This window comes from Aulostomus chinensis, chromosome 14 (genome assembly GCF_037954235.1).
Source record: "Aulostomus chinensis isolate RoL2024-O1b breed Wild chromosome 14, RoL_Achi_v1.0, whole genome shotgun sequence".
NCBI classification, from domain to species: Eukaryota; Metazoa; Chordata; class Actinopteri; order Syngnathiformes; family Aulostomidae; genus Aulostomus; species Aulostomus chinensis.
In genome coordinates this window covers 7580152-7599178 of record NC_141333.1, presented here as the reverse complement: position 1 = coordinate 7599178, position 19027 = coordinate 7580152, and the positions used below count along the sequence as shown (strand labels likewise).

Sequence of the window (19027 nt, the reverse complement as noted above, 5' to 3'; positions counted from 1 at the left end):
ATTACAAACATATAATTGTAATATTATATAAAAAGCTGTATATCAGTACAGTAATAACTATATTAATCCAAGGAGAGCCACATTCATTCCATTAGAAATTTAACTCTGGATATATATTTTTTACACATCAGTCTCTCTTTTCTTTTTTTAAATATTTGTTCTTACTTCTTTTAAATGCACCAAACCAGAAGCAGCACTCCCACTTTCACCGTAGGCAGAGCTATACAAGAACAGATGAAAAGGAGATGACAGATGGATACATGAAGCAGGAAAACATGGAAAAGATGAAAAGTTTATGCGTTCACCATTCCCCATGCAGAGAAAATCCCCATGACTCAAAGTGATGGGAGGGCAACAACACTGGCATTATTAAAGTGAAAAGCAGGCAATAATAAGGGACCCACTGGGCAGGCACACACCCCTCGACCTGCAGGCAAAAAAGAAGCTGTTTCTAAGCAGTGAAGATAAAGGACAACACTGTGTAGTGTACACCTGCAAAACACAACAACTTGCTTATTATCTTAACTGCAATTGTTTGGTATAAATCATTTAATTCCCCCTGGATACCATGCAGTCGTACAAATAGCTGTATGTTCTATTCACCACTGCAGTGCAAGAGTACAGAGCCTATTTGCTGTTCGGGGAGAACAGATGGGACCATTAATGCTATTTTAAGAAATAAATAAAGTGCTAAATGGCATTGTGGAGTCCACACAAAAATAAACGGAGATGTCTCAACTGAAAAGAATCTGTTCTGTTGTTATAACAGTTTGTTTTGTATCATCCATATGCAGTTTGTGATTATCATGATAAGCCAGCCTAGAGTTATGACACAGTGAGGTAGTATGAGGATAATCGCAAAAACTACAACCAGACAAAGATGAAATCATATTTGGTTATGAGAGTGAAACTGCAACAAACTTGTTGTGCCTCTGTCCGTATTGACAGGTCACCAATTAGGAAGCCGTCAATCACATGGTGGCCCCGCCCAGACGTTTACCCTGTTGTACTTTCTACTCTGAACGGGATCATAGTTTCAAAAATTACCATCACGCTGTTTTGAGGACAACTTCAAACACCATAAAAGCACAATCACATTAACATGCACACTACCTTCTTGCCTCGTGAACGACTCCCCATATCTGTGGTAAAATTTGTTCCTTGAAGGCCCATCCACATCGTAGTACCTTAAATCTAAAAGAGTTGACACCTTTTTCTATATATGTATTCCTGGAGTACAATTTCTTCTTCAGGTCACTTCAGGTGTGCACATGCGAAATGAGGCATGAGACCTTCGTAGAATTATTTCAAATATACAGTGATTTCTGGGTCTTTGTTCTCATACTGGCAAACTAAATCCCACACAGCGAATCGTGTTTTCAGAGTGTATGAGAGCCCAGGGCTCTGCTAATCTGCCCAGTGTGCATAGTTTTTTATCGACTCCTGACAACAACAGATTAGAGACACATTAAACACAGTGACCTTTTTAATCACACCTATATTGTAGTGTTTAACATTGTGCCTAAAATAAAAAGAATTTTAATCCTGAGACAAATAAGCAGAACTAAACCATCCAGAAAGGGAAATTCTATACTTAAGACCGAACAGGGCTTTAATTTACCAAGGATGTACTTAATTATGGATGATGGGCTTCCCTGTGTGAGCCATGAGCTCAGCTCTTACATTGTTAATGGGAAAGGAGAGTTTGATATGAAGAGGCTTTGTGAGCGGCTGGGAATGTTCTTGAGCCAAACAAGATAAGGCTCTGTCTGTGTGACTGGTTCCCAAGTGGCCATGCTGGCTAATTAACTAAAGGGTTGATTTGTTTTACACAGCTATTTGTGTCTGGAAGCGGGCTGGGACCGTTAACCTATACAGTACAAACATACTAATTGCACATAAATTGAAGAAAAATTTCACTTTTTTAGCAGTATTTCATTAACAGGAAAATTACTGTGGTATATTACAATCAAGTTCTTATACTCTCAATCAATCTGAGTCCGTTTAAGTATGCTCCAACACTGAGTGGGATAATCAAATTTACAGAGCTATGCACTAAATCTTACCAGTTATTTTTCAAGCGGTTCTTCACCCGAGTAAGTATTCACAACTGATATGATGAGAATCCTGAAAGTAATGTGATGATTGTTTTTTTTTTCCAGGAACTTTACTATCGGAACTGCAGAAACATTCCAGGTTGTACCGTAATGTAACGTGTTATGGATTCTTCTTCCCTCCCTGACTGAGTACGGACATCGTTTGCGGAGAGCACTTCATCGCAAGTTAAAAATAAATTGTGGCTTGTCATCACTTGCTCACAAAAAGTCCCATTAATTAGCCACTGTTTTGATGGACAGAGCTGCTGATAAGCTGCTGTTTTCTGCTCCTTGCAAATAAGTATTTTGCTTAACTTACTTGTGTTCAAAGTTTTATGTTCACACACAAATTTTACTCAGTTTTTTTTTAAGGTTGGGTCCCATCATGGTTACACCAATATCGATACAGGTACCCCGAATTTAGTACCCATATCCTTTTTTGGTACTGCAGTACGTCCATCCATCCATCCATTTTCTATCGCTTATCCTGTTAAGAGTTGTGGGGGGGCTGGAGCCTATCCCAGCAGCCTTCAGGTGAGAGGCAGGGTTCACCAGTGACAGGTCACCAGTCCATCACAGGGCCAACACATATGGTTGAGAGACAACCATTCACACTCACAGTCACACCTACAGTCAATTTAGAGTATCAATCAGCCTCGTCCCCTCTTGGTGGCTTTGGACTGTGGGAGGAAGCTGGAGTACCAGAGAGAACCCACACAGGCACAGGGAGACTGCACTTTGTCGTACAATAAAAAAGATGTAATTTCAGTTGTGAAAAATAAGTCAGAACTGTTGGTGCTAAATTAAGGTTTAGCTGGTTTCACCTTGGCTTGCTCTCTCATGCTTTCTTTAGCACAGATGGAGTTCTAATGTAAATCTGTCTTCTGAACTACCAACATAATTCAGGTTGTACCTTCCAAAGAACATGACAATTTTTTGGAAATACATTTATTTGCCTTTCACCAAGGAGACATTCAAGAAGACAGATACCCTTTTTGCCTCTGTGAGCTAAAGCTGGCATTTTCCTTTAAAAGTCACGACTTCAATATCAACTCTTCTTATGCAGCAGAGCACTTGCAGATCCTGGCTGTGGTAAAGTAAATCAGCAGTGAAACAGTAGCAGGCTGAGCTAGACAAAACAGAAGTGTGCACTCATTAAAGTATTGGATTTTTTTTTTTCTGTTTTATTTTAGCCAATAGCTGTGCTTTCAAATATGACCAGATGACTTTGAATCAGCAGGGGATATCTCTCAAACAGCCCCTAAAATATAATCTTTTCTGTGATGCAAAAGCACAACTGTGCTCTAACCTCACTGCAATTTGTGCCTGGCTCAAAATCTGCTCTGCAATGACTTCCTTTACTCCACTTTCAGTTTCTTGTTCTGCCACCCGCCTTTCTGGCTGCACATCTGCTATTCTGCTAATGAGCCGCACGACACAAATACTGCACTATGATGAATCCTAGTCAGCAGGCTAAATAAGGGTACACTAACTGCTAGGTTTACTAATCCTACAATATTCCTAATCTCATGAAAAAACGCACGCATGGTCAGCTGTTCGTACAGTTGCATTTCACCATTTAACTTTTAATTCAAGCAATTCTACTTCGATCAAAAGAGACTAATTCTTGTCATTGACTTCTAGTTGCCATTACATCGAAAGCAGACCAGGATGTTTGAGATGTCACTTGATATGAGACATTTACAGATGTACAAAACAACAGACAACTCCTCTGTGACACCGTCAGACTACACCTTGGATGTTTTGTCACCAAGTATATGTGAACCTTAAATATTCACACACAGTATATCATACTTGCAGTTATTTTTCCACACATATTCCGAAAGTTGAATTTATTTTTTGGGATCAAAACTCTGAGCAACAAATTTTAGTGTGTTAACAGCAAATATTACTGTGGACTTTTAATGGTCCTGTAAGACAGGGTAGAGGAAGTAGGGCACACCTGAAATAGATGCACCAGGTACAGAGGGATGTAGCAGAGAGCGGGAATGAAGGAGAGAGCCCTTCAAACAGCTGACAAACTCACTGGAGATGAGCGTGGTGTTGACAGGATGATGCTCCTATGCATTGCAAAATCACTGGTAACAAGCCTTTTAATTACTCCACAAATGAATCTATTATTCCTGTGATAATATTCCCATCTTCGGTAAATCCTTAATAGAACTACGACACGAAAGTGATGTGGAAACGGAATGAAAGATGATGTCGTGACGAATCTGTTTACACAGGTTTGCATGTTTTCTATGGGAGTGTGGACGGCAATATATGTGAAAGGAAAGGAAAGGTCCGGAGCTACAGCGACAGTATATCCTGCCAATGGCCTTGTCATGAGGAATCAGGATGTACAGTTTGATCCGATCACCTTAAACTTTTAATCACTTCTTTCTTTCAATATTAGCTGCACCTCAACCAAAATCCATTTGTTTTTGAGGTAGCCAGTTTGGTTTTTGTTAAGGTTTTATTCCCAAAACCGCTCCAAAAAATTGCAACCACCTTCATCACATATGGAGTTAGGCTGAAAGAACTGGTGCTATGTTTACCCCAATCAGGCTCCCATAGAATTACATCGAGCAGAAGAGGAAGTGTTGCACTATGAGGGATTTCCATGTGGTAACAAAAAAAATAAGCAGAGAGCTCAATACAAGATCAATCTCCAGTGTGAGGAGACAGCCAAACCTGTGAGTGGCTCATCCCCCCTTGTGTATGAATGAAATGTAAAAGCAAAGTGACTCATTGTTGTGATTCAGCATCAACAGCATAACCATCACAGACACGTATCGGTTCTTCAGCATCATTGTCGTTGCTGCAATATCAGCTTATTTCCAGCTTTTATTGAGACACTTACCCAGAAGTTGTTCTGAAAGAAAGCCATCTTCACTCAGACACTCACAGCAATCTGCAGAGGAGGTGAACAAGAAAGAAGCAGAGCTGTATTAGAGAAAAGACTTTGACTGTTCCATTTCAGCCTTTCCCCTGCCATCGGAAAATAAGCCGTGTTATTAAAGTGGCTGCAAATTGCACACAAACAAGCCTTCAGAACATCCTGGCTTCATGACCACTCCAGGGACACTTTCAGTGCAGAAAGAAAGCTCCTGAGGGACAACAGAGGAGAGATTAACAAATTACTTCAAAGGATAACATCAGAGGGAAGTCAGGGAAGTAGGCAGAGTGGAGGTGTGACAGGAGAGGTGGAGGAGGAGAGAGAGGGAATAAAGGGAGGAAATAACAACACAGTGAAATAGATCAGAAGAAAGAGAAAGGAGGAAGCTACAAAGGATTGGTGTAATTTTTATCAAAGTTAATCACATAACTAAGATATGACCAGAAATAACGGCTGTTTGATTACATCAAAAATAATGATCACAATTATTTTTTTTAGACTATATTGATGTCAGAATTACTTAACAGTATTACTGATTGTTTCATTTTGGTATTTGACCTAAAACTCTTCTGTCATGTTGCAACCGGCACGTTTTTCTTGCTAATAATGCAGAAAAATGTGCTCCGTACGAGTTTGTACCACAGGCTAGAAGTTAGACCGTGTGTTGTTAGGGAGTTTTCCTGCTGTATGTGTGACGAAAACGCTGCAAAAAAATTGGGCTGGAATCATAGTTCGATTAAGGACGATAAATGTCAACAACACAACTCTTTAATGTAACTGAGATTGGAATACTCTACACCTTAATTTGATTATTGCTTACACTGACCATGGTCTTTATGTATGCTAGGCTGATCAGATCAATATTGGAATACTGCCAAGGATGTTAACAAAGCAGTTGCTTGCAGACAGTTTCATCTTTCATGCTGACTAATCACTCACTTACTGGCAGTCCCGTTCAACATGGAAGCATCGCTGCAAAATGGAATGAAACATGGAAATTATTTGTGTTGTTGAATTTCCTGGGAGGTTTCCATCAGGTTAAGGTGCAATGAATGTGGCTGCAGAAGTACAAACAAGCCCACTGCAGAAGCAGAGGAGTTTCTACTCCAAATAGGTAGAGAACTATGAACTGACTTAAATTTATTCAACTTTGAAGTTTAAACTGAAATTCATACTCTGTACAGCCCCTTTTCACACGAGGATTCCCAGCATTACTATTCCTCGCTTCTTTACACAGACCAACCAAAGCTGGCGTATGGTGGCACACTTTTATAGGCCAACCCAGAAATTAGCATTGCCATGGGTTCTTCCATTGCCAGGCCTGGACCAATTCTGCGCCAATGCAGGAAAAGGGCTGTTGTCAGCATGCACCCATACACCCACACACTCAGGAGATTAATGATGGCATAATAAGTGTTTCAGAAATTCAGCTTTTTATAAGAAATGAATGTCAGCCTCCCTAATTTTTATAGTGGGTGGTTGCCTGCTGCACTGAGGGAACTCAGCATGATGTATCCTTGAGCTCTGGCTGGTGTTGTTTCTCTTCACGTGGATAGTGTTTTTACAGTTGATATTTCCGTCTGCACATGTACACACTGGGTCACACACACAGCAAGTCCAAAATTTGCACTGGCATTTAATTTCTGAAATAAATCATCCCGAGGATGGGGAATCAAGGTCACATTGTGTTCCATTTCTCTGCGCTCTGTTTGCCTGTGAGCTGATTTCAGCTGAATGTCTGTGTGGAACCAGATGGAGAATGCTGGATGTCAGCTAGTTCTATACATCCCACCGCGGCTGGTGTCCACACAGGGTCCCAATGATCACCTTTCTCTTTGTGTTAGTGCATCATGCCATGTCAAAGTACGAGGATCACACAAAAATGGCTGATTAGCTCAGATCTGCAGTGTGTTTCAATAATGTGCACCGAGATCTAAGCAGCTTTTCTCTTATCACCACAGTGAGTTTATGTCTTGTATTCCCTGTGTTCCTTCTGCCTGACAACCATCTGGTGGATTGGTCCGATCATAGTCCCCCTACATTGGTATTCTGCCATAAAAAATCTGCATGTAGCATTTATTGGCAGTAGATGACTTTTAGAAATTCCCTCACTGGCATCTTTTACAGATTGTGTGGTTCACAACATTTTCTACTGGAGCTGGAATATGAATTGAATATGAATATCTTCATATACATCTGAAGAACACCAACATTGTGATACAGCAGTCTATATCACACAATCTCATCAGCACATTCACAATTTCTCTTTGAGAACATTTAGATTTCCTACACCTTATCTTTATTAGGTTTATTGTACCTAATAAACTGGCAAGTGAATTTAAGAACCATATGTTTGACAAATTAAGACACCTCCCAGTCTAGGTGCCTACATACTGCATGTGGTAATGGCACATTTTGTCAGCCAACCTGGTCATGAGTTCCCATGACCAAAAAGCAAGAGAGATATATGAAAGAGATACTTAAAATTACAAGAATTCTACAAGAGAGCAAAAAAGTGGCAAAAACTTTTCTGATGGTATCAGAGTTTGTAGTATCCAGATGACAGAATTTGGCTCTCAATATTGAATAATGTCCAAGCTTTGCTCTCCAGTCTTTCTGTCCGGTTTAGGTGTCTCTCCCCCTCCTGTGCCAAGGTGGCCTAGTCTGCAAAACAGAAAGCTGTCTGCAGGAGCCTCCAGTCGTACTGCTGAGCTAATTAACAAGGTGTGAGGGGTGTGTGTTTGTGCCCATACACCATGTCTTACTGTGTTTTTCTTTTCTGTGTGTTGCTGCCTGATGCCAGGTGTGTGTGCTAATGCAGAGAAAAGGCTGTTGTCAGCATGCAAGCATAAACACACAAACACACACACACACACACATCACTGATTAAATCGGAAACAGACAGGACCATATTCTGATGCATTCATGGGTGTTGCTGCTACAGTGAATTCGGCAGCGAATTAAAAGGTGTGTCACATAGAGAAACACTGCGGTTCCGAGGATGCAAACATTGAAGTTTTGTTGTGGATCACCTGCTGGGAGCTGTTCCTAATATTCTGTCACCTTAATTCATACAAATAGCAAAAAAAAACAACAACAACAACAAAAAAAGATTAGATACACATACCAGTACATTAAATCTACCAACTACAGTCTTCAAAATGACCAGTAAAATAAATCAACTCTTCTCTCAAAAGGATTCAGTAAAAACATATAATTATAATCCTAATGAAGGGGGGAATTCATTGCAGGGTTGGAGTTCTATACTCACCACAAAACCTCTTTGCAGTTTTAGGGTTTCAGCTCATTTGTGCATGAATACACAATAAAATAATTCATGGATATAAAGACTCACACACTGGAAAACTTGAGATCCTTTAGCCTATGCAAGGCAGGAATATTAAGGTGCTGTTACATCTTGACTCCTGTATAAGAGGACACGGAGACGTGATGGGGGGGATTCTGCCTCACCAGATGACGGCTAAACATCTGTGCACAAAGGACAGCTGGAACATTTGCTTTTATCAGAAATGAATGCATCAGCCTCCCGACATCATTTTGTAGCCACAGGCTACTGGACTTTAGTTAATGTCAAAGTCTGATTGTGTCCCCAAAGTGGCTGTGCGAGAAAAGAAAAGGAATCACTGAACTCGTCAGGACTAATTTCCCTTGGAGTATGAATGTCAGTACCACCACAGTTGTGGCATGACTGCTCAACATAGCTACACCATTTAGCATGGATAAAAAAATGAAGACTATAAACCCTTCATTATCATTTGCTCACGCTTGAAATTGTTTATGATGCTCGTGGATTACGTGGTCAGAAAGTAACAGAAGACAGTGGAGCAGAGACAGAACATGAGGAGCTGGAGCTTCAGTACTGCCATGTTGTTATAAAGCAGAGAAACACACAGTTTGAGGTGAGATCATATCATTAACAGACAGGCAGAAGGTGAATCAGAGAGACAACGCAGCCAGCCTTATCAATGGAGACACACCAACCTCTTCTGCTCTCTGTCACCCTCGACAAAACACAGATGGCTACCATGAAAAATTAGGACTGGAAAAAGCAGATGGAGAGGAATCAAAGAAAGTCTTATACACAGACAGAAACTATCAAGGATGAATCCTACCGTCGTCGTTCATTTGGCAGAGAGGAGTTTACTAACAGATGTCTCTCTCAAGTGAGGGAGGGGAAGGTAAACACAAACTTCCACCTCCTCACCATCTCCACCTGGAGCAAACGAGAGACATTTGAACGGAATTACGCCACGTCTCTCCTCTGACTAAACTATTAAAAGCACCTTTTCGTCTTGCTTAAACAGCAGAGTAAAAAAAAACACATTAGGTTAAATGTAATGACACAGCCGTGCATGGAATAAAGATGCCTCAGTGAACAGGCACATTTATCACATGGAGCGAGGCGGGAGGGACAGAAAATGACTCAAAGGAGGAGAGTAAAAGGACAGGTAGAGGTGAAAAACAGAGGAGTGAAGCCAGGTGGGTGATGTAACACCAGGAGACAAAACAAACACGACCGTATATTGCTCAACCAGACAAGAAAATAAACCTCCAGAATGGAGATGAAACAATCATACAGAGGATAAAGTAGAAAAAGGATGAACTAGAAGCGTACTCACTAAGAAGCATATCAGTGCCAAGGTGAGTTTGGCTCTTTTAAATTGTCTGTCAACATGGGAATTTTTGCCAACTACTGCTAAAAGGGTTGATAAAAAAAAACAACAACACAGGAGAAGGTAAAAACATAACCCCCATGCTGGAGGACATAAAAACTGCTTAGTAAAGTTTGCCAGCACTCATCGAATTAAACTTTCCTTCCACAAAACCTTCATATTTACTTCAGTCACTCCGGATTTGATGGTTTATTGATAGCTATCAACGATGTAGCGCTCAGAGGGTTTTTGTTTTTTTAGATGAAGGATAGTAAATAATGTGCACTGATTATGGCTACATATTAAGTTGGTTACAACGTAAATCAATTAGACACTTCATGATCGCAGAGAAATGACCTTTGCTGCTGTCAGCAATCAGCAGCTGGGTGCTTGTTCTTAACGTGGTTCATGCAGGATTAGTTCTTGTTCTGCGAATAAACTGGAAAGAAGCATAAAATTATTTACGTGACTTTCCAAAAATTCTGGATGAATTTTTCCACACTGAGCTTCACTTTGTGTATTTGCTTTTTCTTAACCTAAGGCTGCTAGATAGGAAAGCTGTTATCTTCAGGAAGTATATAGAAATGAATGCACGGACCGATACGCATAACATGTCCAAGTCATTATTTGGTTTCACCACTGACATCTTAAAGGGAGGAATTTAAGCAATAAAAATGTAGATTTAAAAAAAAAAAATCCTTCTTTAAGTTCTAAGAGATCCGTGTTACCTGATTAAGACTATAAATGAAAGCTGCAATCCAAATTTACAGATTGAACCGCCACATTTGACCACATCAAAGTAGCATGAAGGGAAGCTCTGAATGTCATCAGAGAGAAAGAGCACTTTCATTCTTCTGTTTGTATTAGACACAGATTGACTCCATCTTTCCAAATTAAAACTTTCTGTAAGGTTTTCGTCTGTGACTTTGGCAAGGGCCTGATGTGGGCTGGTGCCAACTTTATTAGCACCAATTTGGAGGAGCCCAAACACTGGCTGCCTTAAGATATTCTCCATCTGAAATCTTAAAGAAGAAAGTCAAATCAGAGCCAGTCTTTTCTTGGCCATTACATGTTCACAGATTATACAATTTGCTTGATGGCTTTACAACACGCAGACTGATTTACTGAACCGTAAGCAGAAGAAATCACAAACCCAGTGAGCTTGGACGATGTGACATCTAATTAGAAAATACAAAAAAAAAAAAAAAACGTTCACTGGAAAAGCAATGCAATTAAGTTTGATGTGACTTGGCATCCTTTTATACACTCTTAATAAGGCTGGTTCATATTCCATTCCAGGAAAAATATGGTATTCATTATATGTATTAGGTACCCTTATGATATGCTGTACAAATACTTTGCATGAGCTACACTTTGTACCAAAGATTAAAAAATGAGCTGGACAAAAGAGAAAGGAAACACGGTTCAAAAATAACCTCTGTCATATCTGACAGCAAATATATTCCAACTTTTTACCCACGCCATCAGATTATCATGATTAGTGAAGCTCAAGTGTGAGGCGCTAAAACGGGAGGATAAACCGACAGAATGCATGGAGCAGCTGGAGCCTTGTGTGTCTACTGCACAGCAGATCGACTCATCTGTCCTTCAGTATTACTTTTAAACCTTGTTTGGCGAAGCGTGGAGGGGAGATCATTTTGTGTCGGCCTTAATTTTCACCATCTCCTCTTCCTCCTCAGTCAAATCCACCAGTACGGCATGACTCACTGCTGTGGCTGCACAGAGGAATACAACATTGTGTGTGTCTAGTAGTGCCTTTCACAAATATAAAACCTGTGAGGGTGGATATGATCAATTAAGCTTCGGTTAAAATTACTCATTTACTCAGTAGCTATCTCTGCCTTTGCCACCAACTACGTATCATGAGTAGATTCCAGAGGACCATTTACTTTGATTTAGAGCTTTAAACCAATCATTCCTTTCATTGAATGGAGTTGGCTCATGTGTCGACCTAAATGTGAACTTTTGGTCACGTGATAAGTGGGGAAATACATGGAGGGATTGTGAAAAAAAAAAAAAACAACACAGCTGCTAGGATGATCTGTTTTACGACATAAATCTTCAGATTATTTATTTGATTAGATGATTAATCGTTTTTAAAATGTTAAACTGTAAAATGTCAAGTATTTTGCAGTTTCTTGAACCCCAAAATGTCTTTGAACTTCAGTTCTTGCATTGTACAACCAAAAATTGAAAACCCAAAGATTTCCAGTTCAAATCCTCAAATTAAAATAACAAAACCTCACAACTAATAACCAAGAAAAAAAAAATTCTCTTCACTTACATGCTTCATCAAAAATAGTTTTTCTGATTTTCCAGACGAATGCTGCCTACCTCCAACCAACAACTTTGAGAAATGAACTGAGTCATGTCAACCATTTATCAAGCAAAAATGTCCACTGCCTGTGCTTTAAAGGATGCCTATGACTCTGAGAAATAGTGACTGATATGTTTACTTACTTTCAGACAAGATTAAACCTTAATTTGACTGAGTAACCAGTCAGTCAGTTCACATCCAAAGCTCTGATACATCACCAGTCCTACTAAATCCATTCTGCTGGCGGTTCATTATGTGCCACATCTAAAGAGGCAGATATCTGCTTCATCAAATGCAGCACTACCAAACTGTCAGCCCAGGCCGCAATGCTCATGTGCCAATAGAAGCCCACTAAACCCAGAGACAGCACTTAAACCACGACAAGCTGAAACCAAAAATCCCATCCCTGCCTACAACTGAATGACAAAATTACAACCATTACATAATGACACCAAGAACATGACACAGAACATTTCTCTTATAGTAGCAGTATGTAGCGTAGCGACATTCAGAGCTCAGGGGAGGAATGAGAGCTGCACCACCAAAATGATGCTGAACCTGTTAAAGCTAAAAATACTCCATAACGTTGCTTCTCTGTTAACCTGTGCTTGTGCCTTTACAAACAGTGAGACAGCAAACAATGGACAGGAAGGAGTAAGAGAGAGAAAAATTAAAGTGATAAACAAAACCCAGGCTGTCAGCTCCCCATTGTCCTGGTCTGAATGTGCTTTTGTCAGTGCAACATGCAGCCCCACTCCAGTCTATGACAACGTGCCCGACAGGCCGGGTAGCGCTTCCAAACCCTGGCATGAGCAGCTGTGTGAGAGAGCAGAGCGTGCACGGTGCAACGACAAACACTCTCACAATTTGCGTCAAGGTCCATACACAACCTCGAGACGTGTGCAGTGGTTTAGCAGTGAATTTAGACAATGCTGAATCCAACACTGCAGCTTATTGTATCTGAGGAGAGACGGCAGACAAACGATCAATTTATTGTTGGGTTCTATTGTTCTATTGTAAATGAAGCACATTGATTTTCTGCAGTTTGAATAACTGATAACAGTTTCAGCTCTAGTTTCTTGGATATTTTGACCCTATAACACTTTTATCAAATTCAGTGGAAGACATGAAATGAGTGGCGAGAGATGTGGTGAAAACAATCTGCATTTGTCCAATAGGGATATTGCAACGTATAGTGCCCACATTTTACCTTGATTTAGTTCTAATCTACTAAATGTTGCATGAATAAGAGACTGGATAATTCATCATTTCTAATACACTTTTGAATAATAAATTCTAAACACCATTATGTAGTACACTACAGCTATAAATGATGAATGGCTTAATCATATTGTAAAAATGCCTCTTTTGGGCTGTGACTAATAAGAAAAAAAGTTTCTTTCTCAAGTAGAGGGGCTTGGCTTTCAGTATTTATGGAAATAGATTTATCCTGCTGTTTCTTACTGCTATTGCTACTGCTGCTTCTACTACCTGATGTGTAGTGGCCTCATATAAAACAAACAAACAAAAAATCATGATGAAATTAGCATGATGTAGGTTATTTGATGACATATTTGATGATGATGATGATGTAGTCAAGTCAAAACTATGGTCATACTTTTTTCTAAATGTTTTATCATCATTATTGTCATGTTTTGTAGATTTGTGATTCAATTATCCAATGTGCTTGACTGTGCTGCTGTTACACAAAAGTCTATCTCGTTGGATCGATAAAGTTTATCTATTACTATGCATCTCTTACCTTGTCAGTCTTGCGTATTGAGCACAGCACAGCACAGGACAGAATGAAGGACTAACCAGAATAGACCCAGGACCAGAGCCGGGGGGGGTTAGAACTGCTCCTCTACCCTGCTCCAGGATGCTTCCATCTGTGAAGGAGGGACCTTGGCTGGGCTTATTCACAACCTGAGGCACACGGTTTTACACCAGGGGCTCGTACAAGATTCCTCAGCAGGACGTAATTCCGCCCCCGAATTCCTCTATGTTCAACTCTGGATTATAATTCAAGACATATAAATCAACAACTCAGACCCGGCAGCACTGGGACTTTAGTCTTTGTTCAAATTACATAAAAGTTTAGCTTTACTGTTTCCTGCCTCTTATTTCCTGCCTCGAGCTTCTGCCCTGCTTGGCAATGAAGACGACATGCCCTGACGAAATTTAGCCTACATAGGAGAGGCTACCCATGTATAATTAATAATTGTCATGGCCACCATAGAATGTGTTGTAGTTGAGCCAGTATGACGGGAGGCAGGCAGGGAAACAAAAAGATCCAGGGTCAAAGAGAGACAAATCATCAACCTTCATCTACTATGCATGGCTGAAAGCATGTGCACGAGCATTTTTGCCTGTTTAGATGTTTAGCACAAGGACTGTTTAGCAGGTTGTCAGCAGATTAAGAGTCAGCTCAGCACACAACTCCAGTCCATTCAAATCTAAATGCTAAACATGCAAACATTTCATTCTCCTCCACTTTTCCTCTCAACTAACCTCCATCTCTGACGTCTGGAGAAGTAAAACTCCAGCTTGAAAAGTGTCAGGCTTTGGATAGTGTATGGACTGTAATTGGCTGTGTGCTGTACGACCACTAGGAAACAGCCAGTCAGCAAAAACGTGAGTGTGTCAGCCAAAGATTCAAGTACTTTTTCACTGCCTGTATTATTTTCCCAAGAGGTCAAACTCATCACTTTCTGTGTTTGCCTGCATGTGAATGGATGTCCCAGTATTTTATAGCATAAATACCTAAATAAAAGCCTGGAAAACATGTTGTATGGATCTTAAAAGAGGCTGAGATCCACCAAATGAACTTTTCCATTTAAATTCAACAGGCTCAAGGTTTCCTTAACAAATCAGTCCATATCCATATCTCCGTGAGGAGAAAACCCCGAATTCAGAGGATGAAAGAGGATTTTTAAGCCTCTCTTACGGTCTGATATATTTCATACAAGCTGATCTAAAGTAAAAATCGTATTTTATCTACAAAGAGCTACAGGTAACTCTGGCCTCTGATATATCCAGGCTCCAGACTTGATGTTCTGTGCTATGGCAGAGTCCTCCCCACACTGAGAGAATCCCTGCACTGTTATCCCCAGGGCCTTACACTGCTGTTGCAAATCCATCAAACATTTCACACAAGGTTGAAGTTTCAGTGCAGCTGTGGTGGGAAACGATATGTTGCTATGCAATATTTATTGAAACATCTTGTATGGCAGCATCCAGTCTGGAGCGCAGCATACCAACCAACCTATATCATCTCCTCCAGATTGATTTTAATTTATCTGAATGTCCATCCATCTCTACAACATAGGAATTACGGCTAAAAACAACTCACAGCTATTCCATTAGCTGACTCGTGGACAATGCATCAAAGTGTGAATAAAATGTGTCTTTTGAAGGGCTAAAAACTCCTGTAACAATGTTGCATTATCACCCATTATTATTGGATATTTATACTTCTCTGCATAATACACAGCAGCAACAAATCATCAAATTCCTTTTTTTTTTGAGCTTCCACCACTTACTCGGCATTACTGTTCACAAAATGTTACTGTTCATCCATGTGCATTCTTACAGTTATTTCAGCCTTTTATTTAAATTAGGAAATTAACTTAAGCCATTGCAATACTGAAGTAGTTAAGAGAACACAAATGAGAAAAAAAATTGGAGCCAGGTATTGTTAATGTAATTATGCCACCATTGGTACTTCTGTAGGAAAAGACAACTTGTAAGTTGAAGTAAGTTATACTCTAAGCTGTACCTCGATTATGAAAAGAAACAGAAATGTAATCTTTCAGGATTGTGGTGTATGTAAACACTGAAGCGGTGATACCAGATAACAGTTTCTCCAGCTACTGATGAATGTTTCTTCCACTTATGATCGTGAAACTCTCTCCTTCTCCTTGCTCTCTCCTACCAACTCATCCTGACTCACTTTCACAGCATTCAACAGGGAACAGGCCCATCTCATGCTGAAGCCAAGACACCAGGGAGAGTGTTGTTTACTCCTTTGATATCAAAAGACCCAGCACCACTCAACTCTCACCTACAGCCATTTGCTTTCAAAGACGTGAGGAGGAAAAACAAGGCAGGCAGACAGACCGCTGCGGCATCAGAGACACATATGCTGCAGCGTTGCTGCTACATATTCTATAGCTGTTAGCTGGAAATCAAGTATATCTGAAAAGCTAAACTGGTAGTCAAAGGGGAATTCTGGTCCAGTTGTTTTGTAGCTTAACAGTGGTTGATGTGCAACTCCTTAAAAGGGATTCAATCAAGCAATATGCCAACCTGAAAACCCTAAACGCAACAAAATGATTGTCCCTTTTCACCTCTATATAATATTTGAATCAATGACCCACTAACAGGAGCAAATATTGTCTAACAAATGACAAAGGCCTCTTTTATTTCCATAACCATGCAGTGATGGACATGTGATAATCCAAGTATGTATTTTAGCATTAAAGTCTGCACATTTACAGTCACCTCCATAACTGGACATTTGAATTTTAAGTGTTTATCAAACCAATCAAAATGTAACCCAGTTTTATTTCAGTGTTAAAAAAGAATTAACAATATCAGAAAACATTAACACTCCTAAACTGTTGTATTGCTTTCTGTGTATTAAAAAGCTCTCAATAAGAGCGTTGAGCGGCCCAAAGCCTGTATTTGAATATTTGAGTGAGATTACTCTTTTGGCTCACAAACGGAATCTTTTAAATTGTAAAACTTAAATGCACACGATTCTCACCGTCGAGGCACTTCTGAAGTGCTGTCACATCAGCAACAAGATAGAACATTTCATTCAGCATCAAATTAAACCATATTATGATCAAGCAGAATAATATATTTCTTATCAAAAGCTCTCTTTTCCCTGATCCCCTTTAGTAGAGCTAAGCTGGCTGTCCTCAAATTGGATAACCCTCCACAACAGAGGTAATGTGTCATACGGTTTTTATGGAGGATATCTGGGGCAGACCAGCCAACATATGTGGCAACAAGCCACTAACCTAGAAAGCCATCATGGGCCCTAAATACTAAGATGTCAAGCCGCAGCTGAAGCTTCTTCAGATACACTTCCAGAGGGGTCCATGCTTTCACCTTTCCCAAGTCATACCCAGATAGAGCCGGTGCCACAAGTAGAGCCCAACCACTGTCTACAAATTTCTGCTTCACCATACGTGTTGGACAAAATCAGCAGGACAAAACACTGCAGAAATGTGAACTTTACTGAATATCTGAGGCTTTAGAACAACAGACCTTCTGAAATTCTTCCTGATAAAAGTGCAGGATGGGTATTTGAGGGTTTGCACAGATATGACACCACATATCTGAAACAGGATGTTTCTACTTCCCAGGAAAATCAGTTATCGCTCACTATTATGACAAACAGGAAATTAATTCTTCTTCATTGTTCAAAAAAAGAGGCGTAAGCGGAGAATTCATTTCCAGAGTGTAACATTAGTTACACACAGCTGAAGGGTCAGCAATATGGCAATATTTACATAGGAAATCACACCAACAAAACGTTGATGTGATTAATATGCAAGGCGGTAGTTTAGAGGGGCGACTGTCAAAGTCGGTGATAAAACAAAGTTCGATTGCCTTCATTCTCTCTATACATTTGTGCTTTACAAAAGGTTGAAACAGCGCCAAGTCATAGAACAACAGTGCAATCATGTCACATCCAGGCACAGTTACTGTCAAACAACTAACCTACAAGTATGTAAATGTTTTGAGGGATGTACATATTTATAATATACCAATACTATCCTGCATCCCTTAACTTTTGCAACACACTGGTATTGCATCATCAGGATACTATATCAGTTTATACACAAATTCAAGTATCAGTACTGGGAAGGAAAAAAATGGTATTGGACTATCTCAACTATTATATAGCAAAAGGTTTTCGTTCCAGCCTATAAAAATTCTTCTAAAGATACATAAGCATGTTCATTCTTGACTGATGACTCATGATAGGGTTTTCATAATCTTTCAAATAGCAATATAGCCGCGTTATGGCATTAACTTTCATGGAAGGTATTCTCGGTATAACCTGTCCTCCACTGACTCATGTCCACTGACCAGAAACCAGCTCCAAATGTTTCCAAGTTAGCATCAAATAACACACATAACCTCTAGGTCTGTGCCAGGCTCTTAAATCATATGATATCAGCAGTACCAGCATCCCGTCCAATAAAAAAAAAAAACTGAGCCACCTTGGCAAAAGATGCCAATTCTGGACTCCCCTCTATAAAAACGCGGTGTTATTTAGGTTTGTTATACAGAATATCATCAAGCTAATTTTGCATTCCGGCATTAACTTGAGTCATAATTTATTGCAGTAGTTGTTCTGTAAGTTACTCGTTTGAAGCCTAGCTTAATTTCCCTTGTTTATTTCTGTCAAACAAACGTGTCCACTTGTGCTACCAAGGTTTCATTTCAACAATGTCACAGCCATGCATGACCAACTCGATATTTATCATTGTCGCGCACTGGCTTATTCGAGCTAAGTTCTCAAACATGTTAACAGAATGAAGTAAAAGACAAATCATTTTTATTTTTTTAATTACCTGTACAGACTTCTTCGTAGACGTTTATATTGCATTTTCCATCCCGAGTCCAGCCGCTGTCAGCCACTTGTATGCAACCTCCGAACGGTTAGATCGTAGTAGTAGAAAAATCCACAAGGCAGTTTTCAGTGAACGCTCGCGCTCACGCCCAGCTCGAGGCTGATTGGCTGCTCGGTCCGTCAATCGCGGATAGACGTGTAGTAGGCATAGCAACCATGGAGAGGTGGGTCTAAGCGTTTATACTAGTAGCCTATTGGCTATTTTTTTCTAAGCTAACGCCCTCAGAGTGAGAACTTTGGCGCATTTGAGATAAGATATAAAACGTACAGTAGGTACAGCTTGATAACAGCGTATTTATCCTCAGTAGTAGCTCGATATTTGGCGTGGTTTTGAGGGCTAATGTAAGAATAAGTTTGTCTCCCCAC

At 40.0% G+C, this 19027-nt stretch overlaps 1 protein-coding gene across 4 annotated transcripts in view; it reads right to left on the bottom strand.

Annotated features, from left to right (window-relative positions):
* The window catches only part of fcho1 (FCH and mu domain containing endocytic adaptor 1), a 48054-nt gene extending 29332 nt beyond the window's left edge, over positions 1-18722 (bottom strand). Inside the window, exons 1-4 of one of the 4 annotated variants that reach the window (XM_086225474.1) lie at positions 18603-18691; positions 9132-9232; positions 9001-9058; positions 4963-5013 (exon numbers count right to left, since the gene is read on the bottom strand). In XM_086225474.1, coding sequence (XP_086081600.1) covers positions 4963-4989 — 27 coding nt within the window. In that variant the 5' untranslated portion in view covers positions 4990-5013; positions 9001-9058; positions 9132-9232; positions 18603-18691. Of the gene's footprint in view, positions 1-4962; positions 5014-9000; positions 9059-9131; positions 9233-13771; positions 13899-18602 lie in introns of all 4 variants that reach the window. The other 3 variants (XM_086225475.1, XM_086225473.1, XM_086225477.1) reach the window with 3 other exon arrangements.
* Positions 18723-19027: the final 305 nt, after the last annotated feature.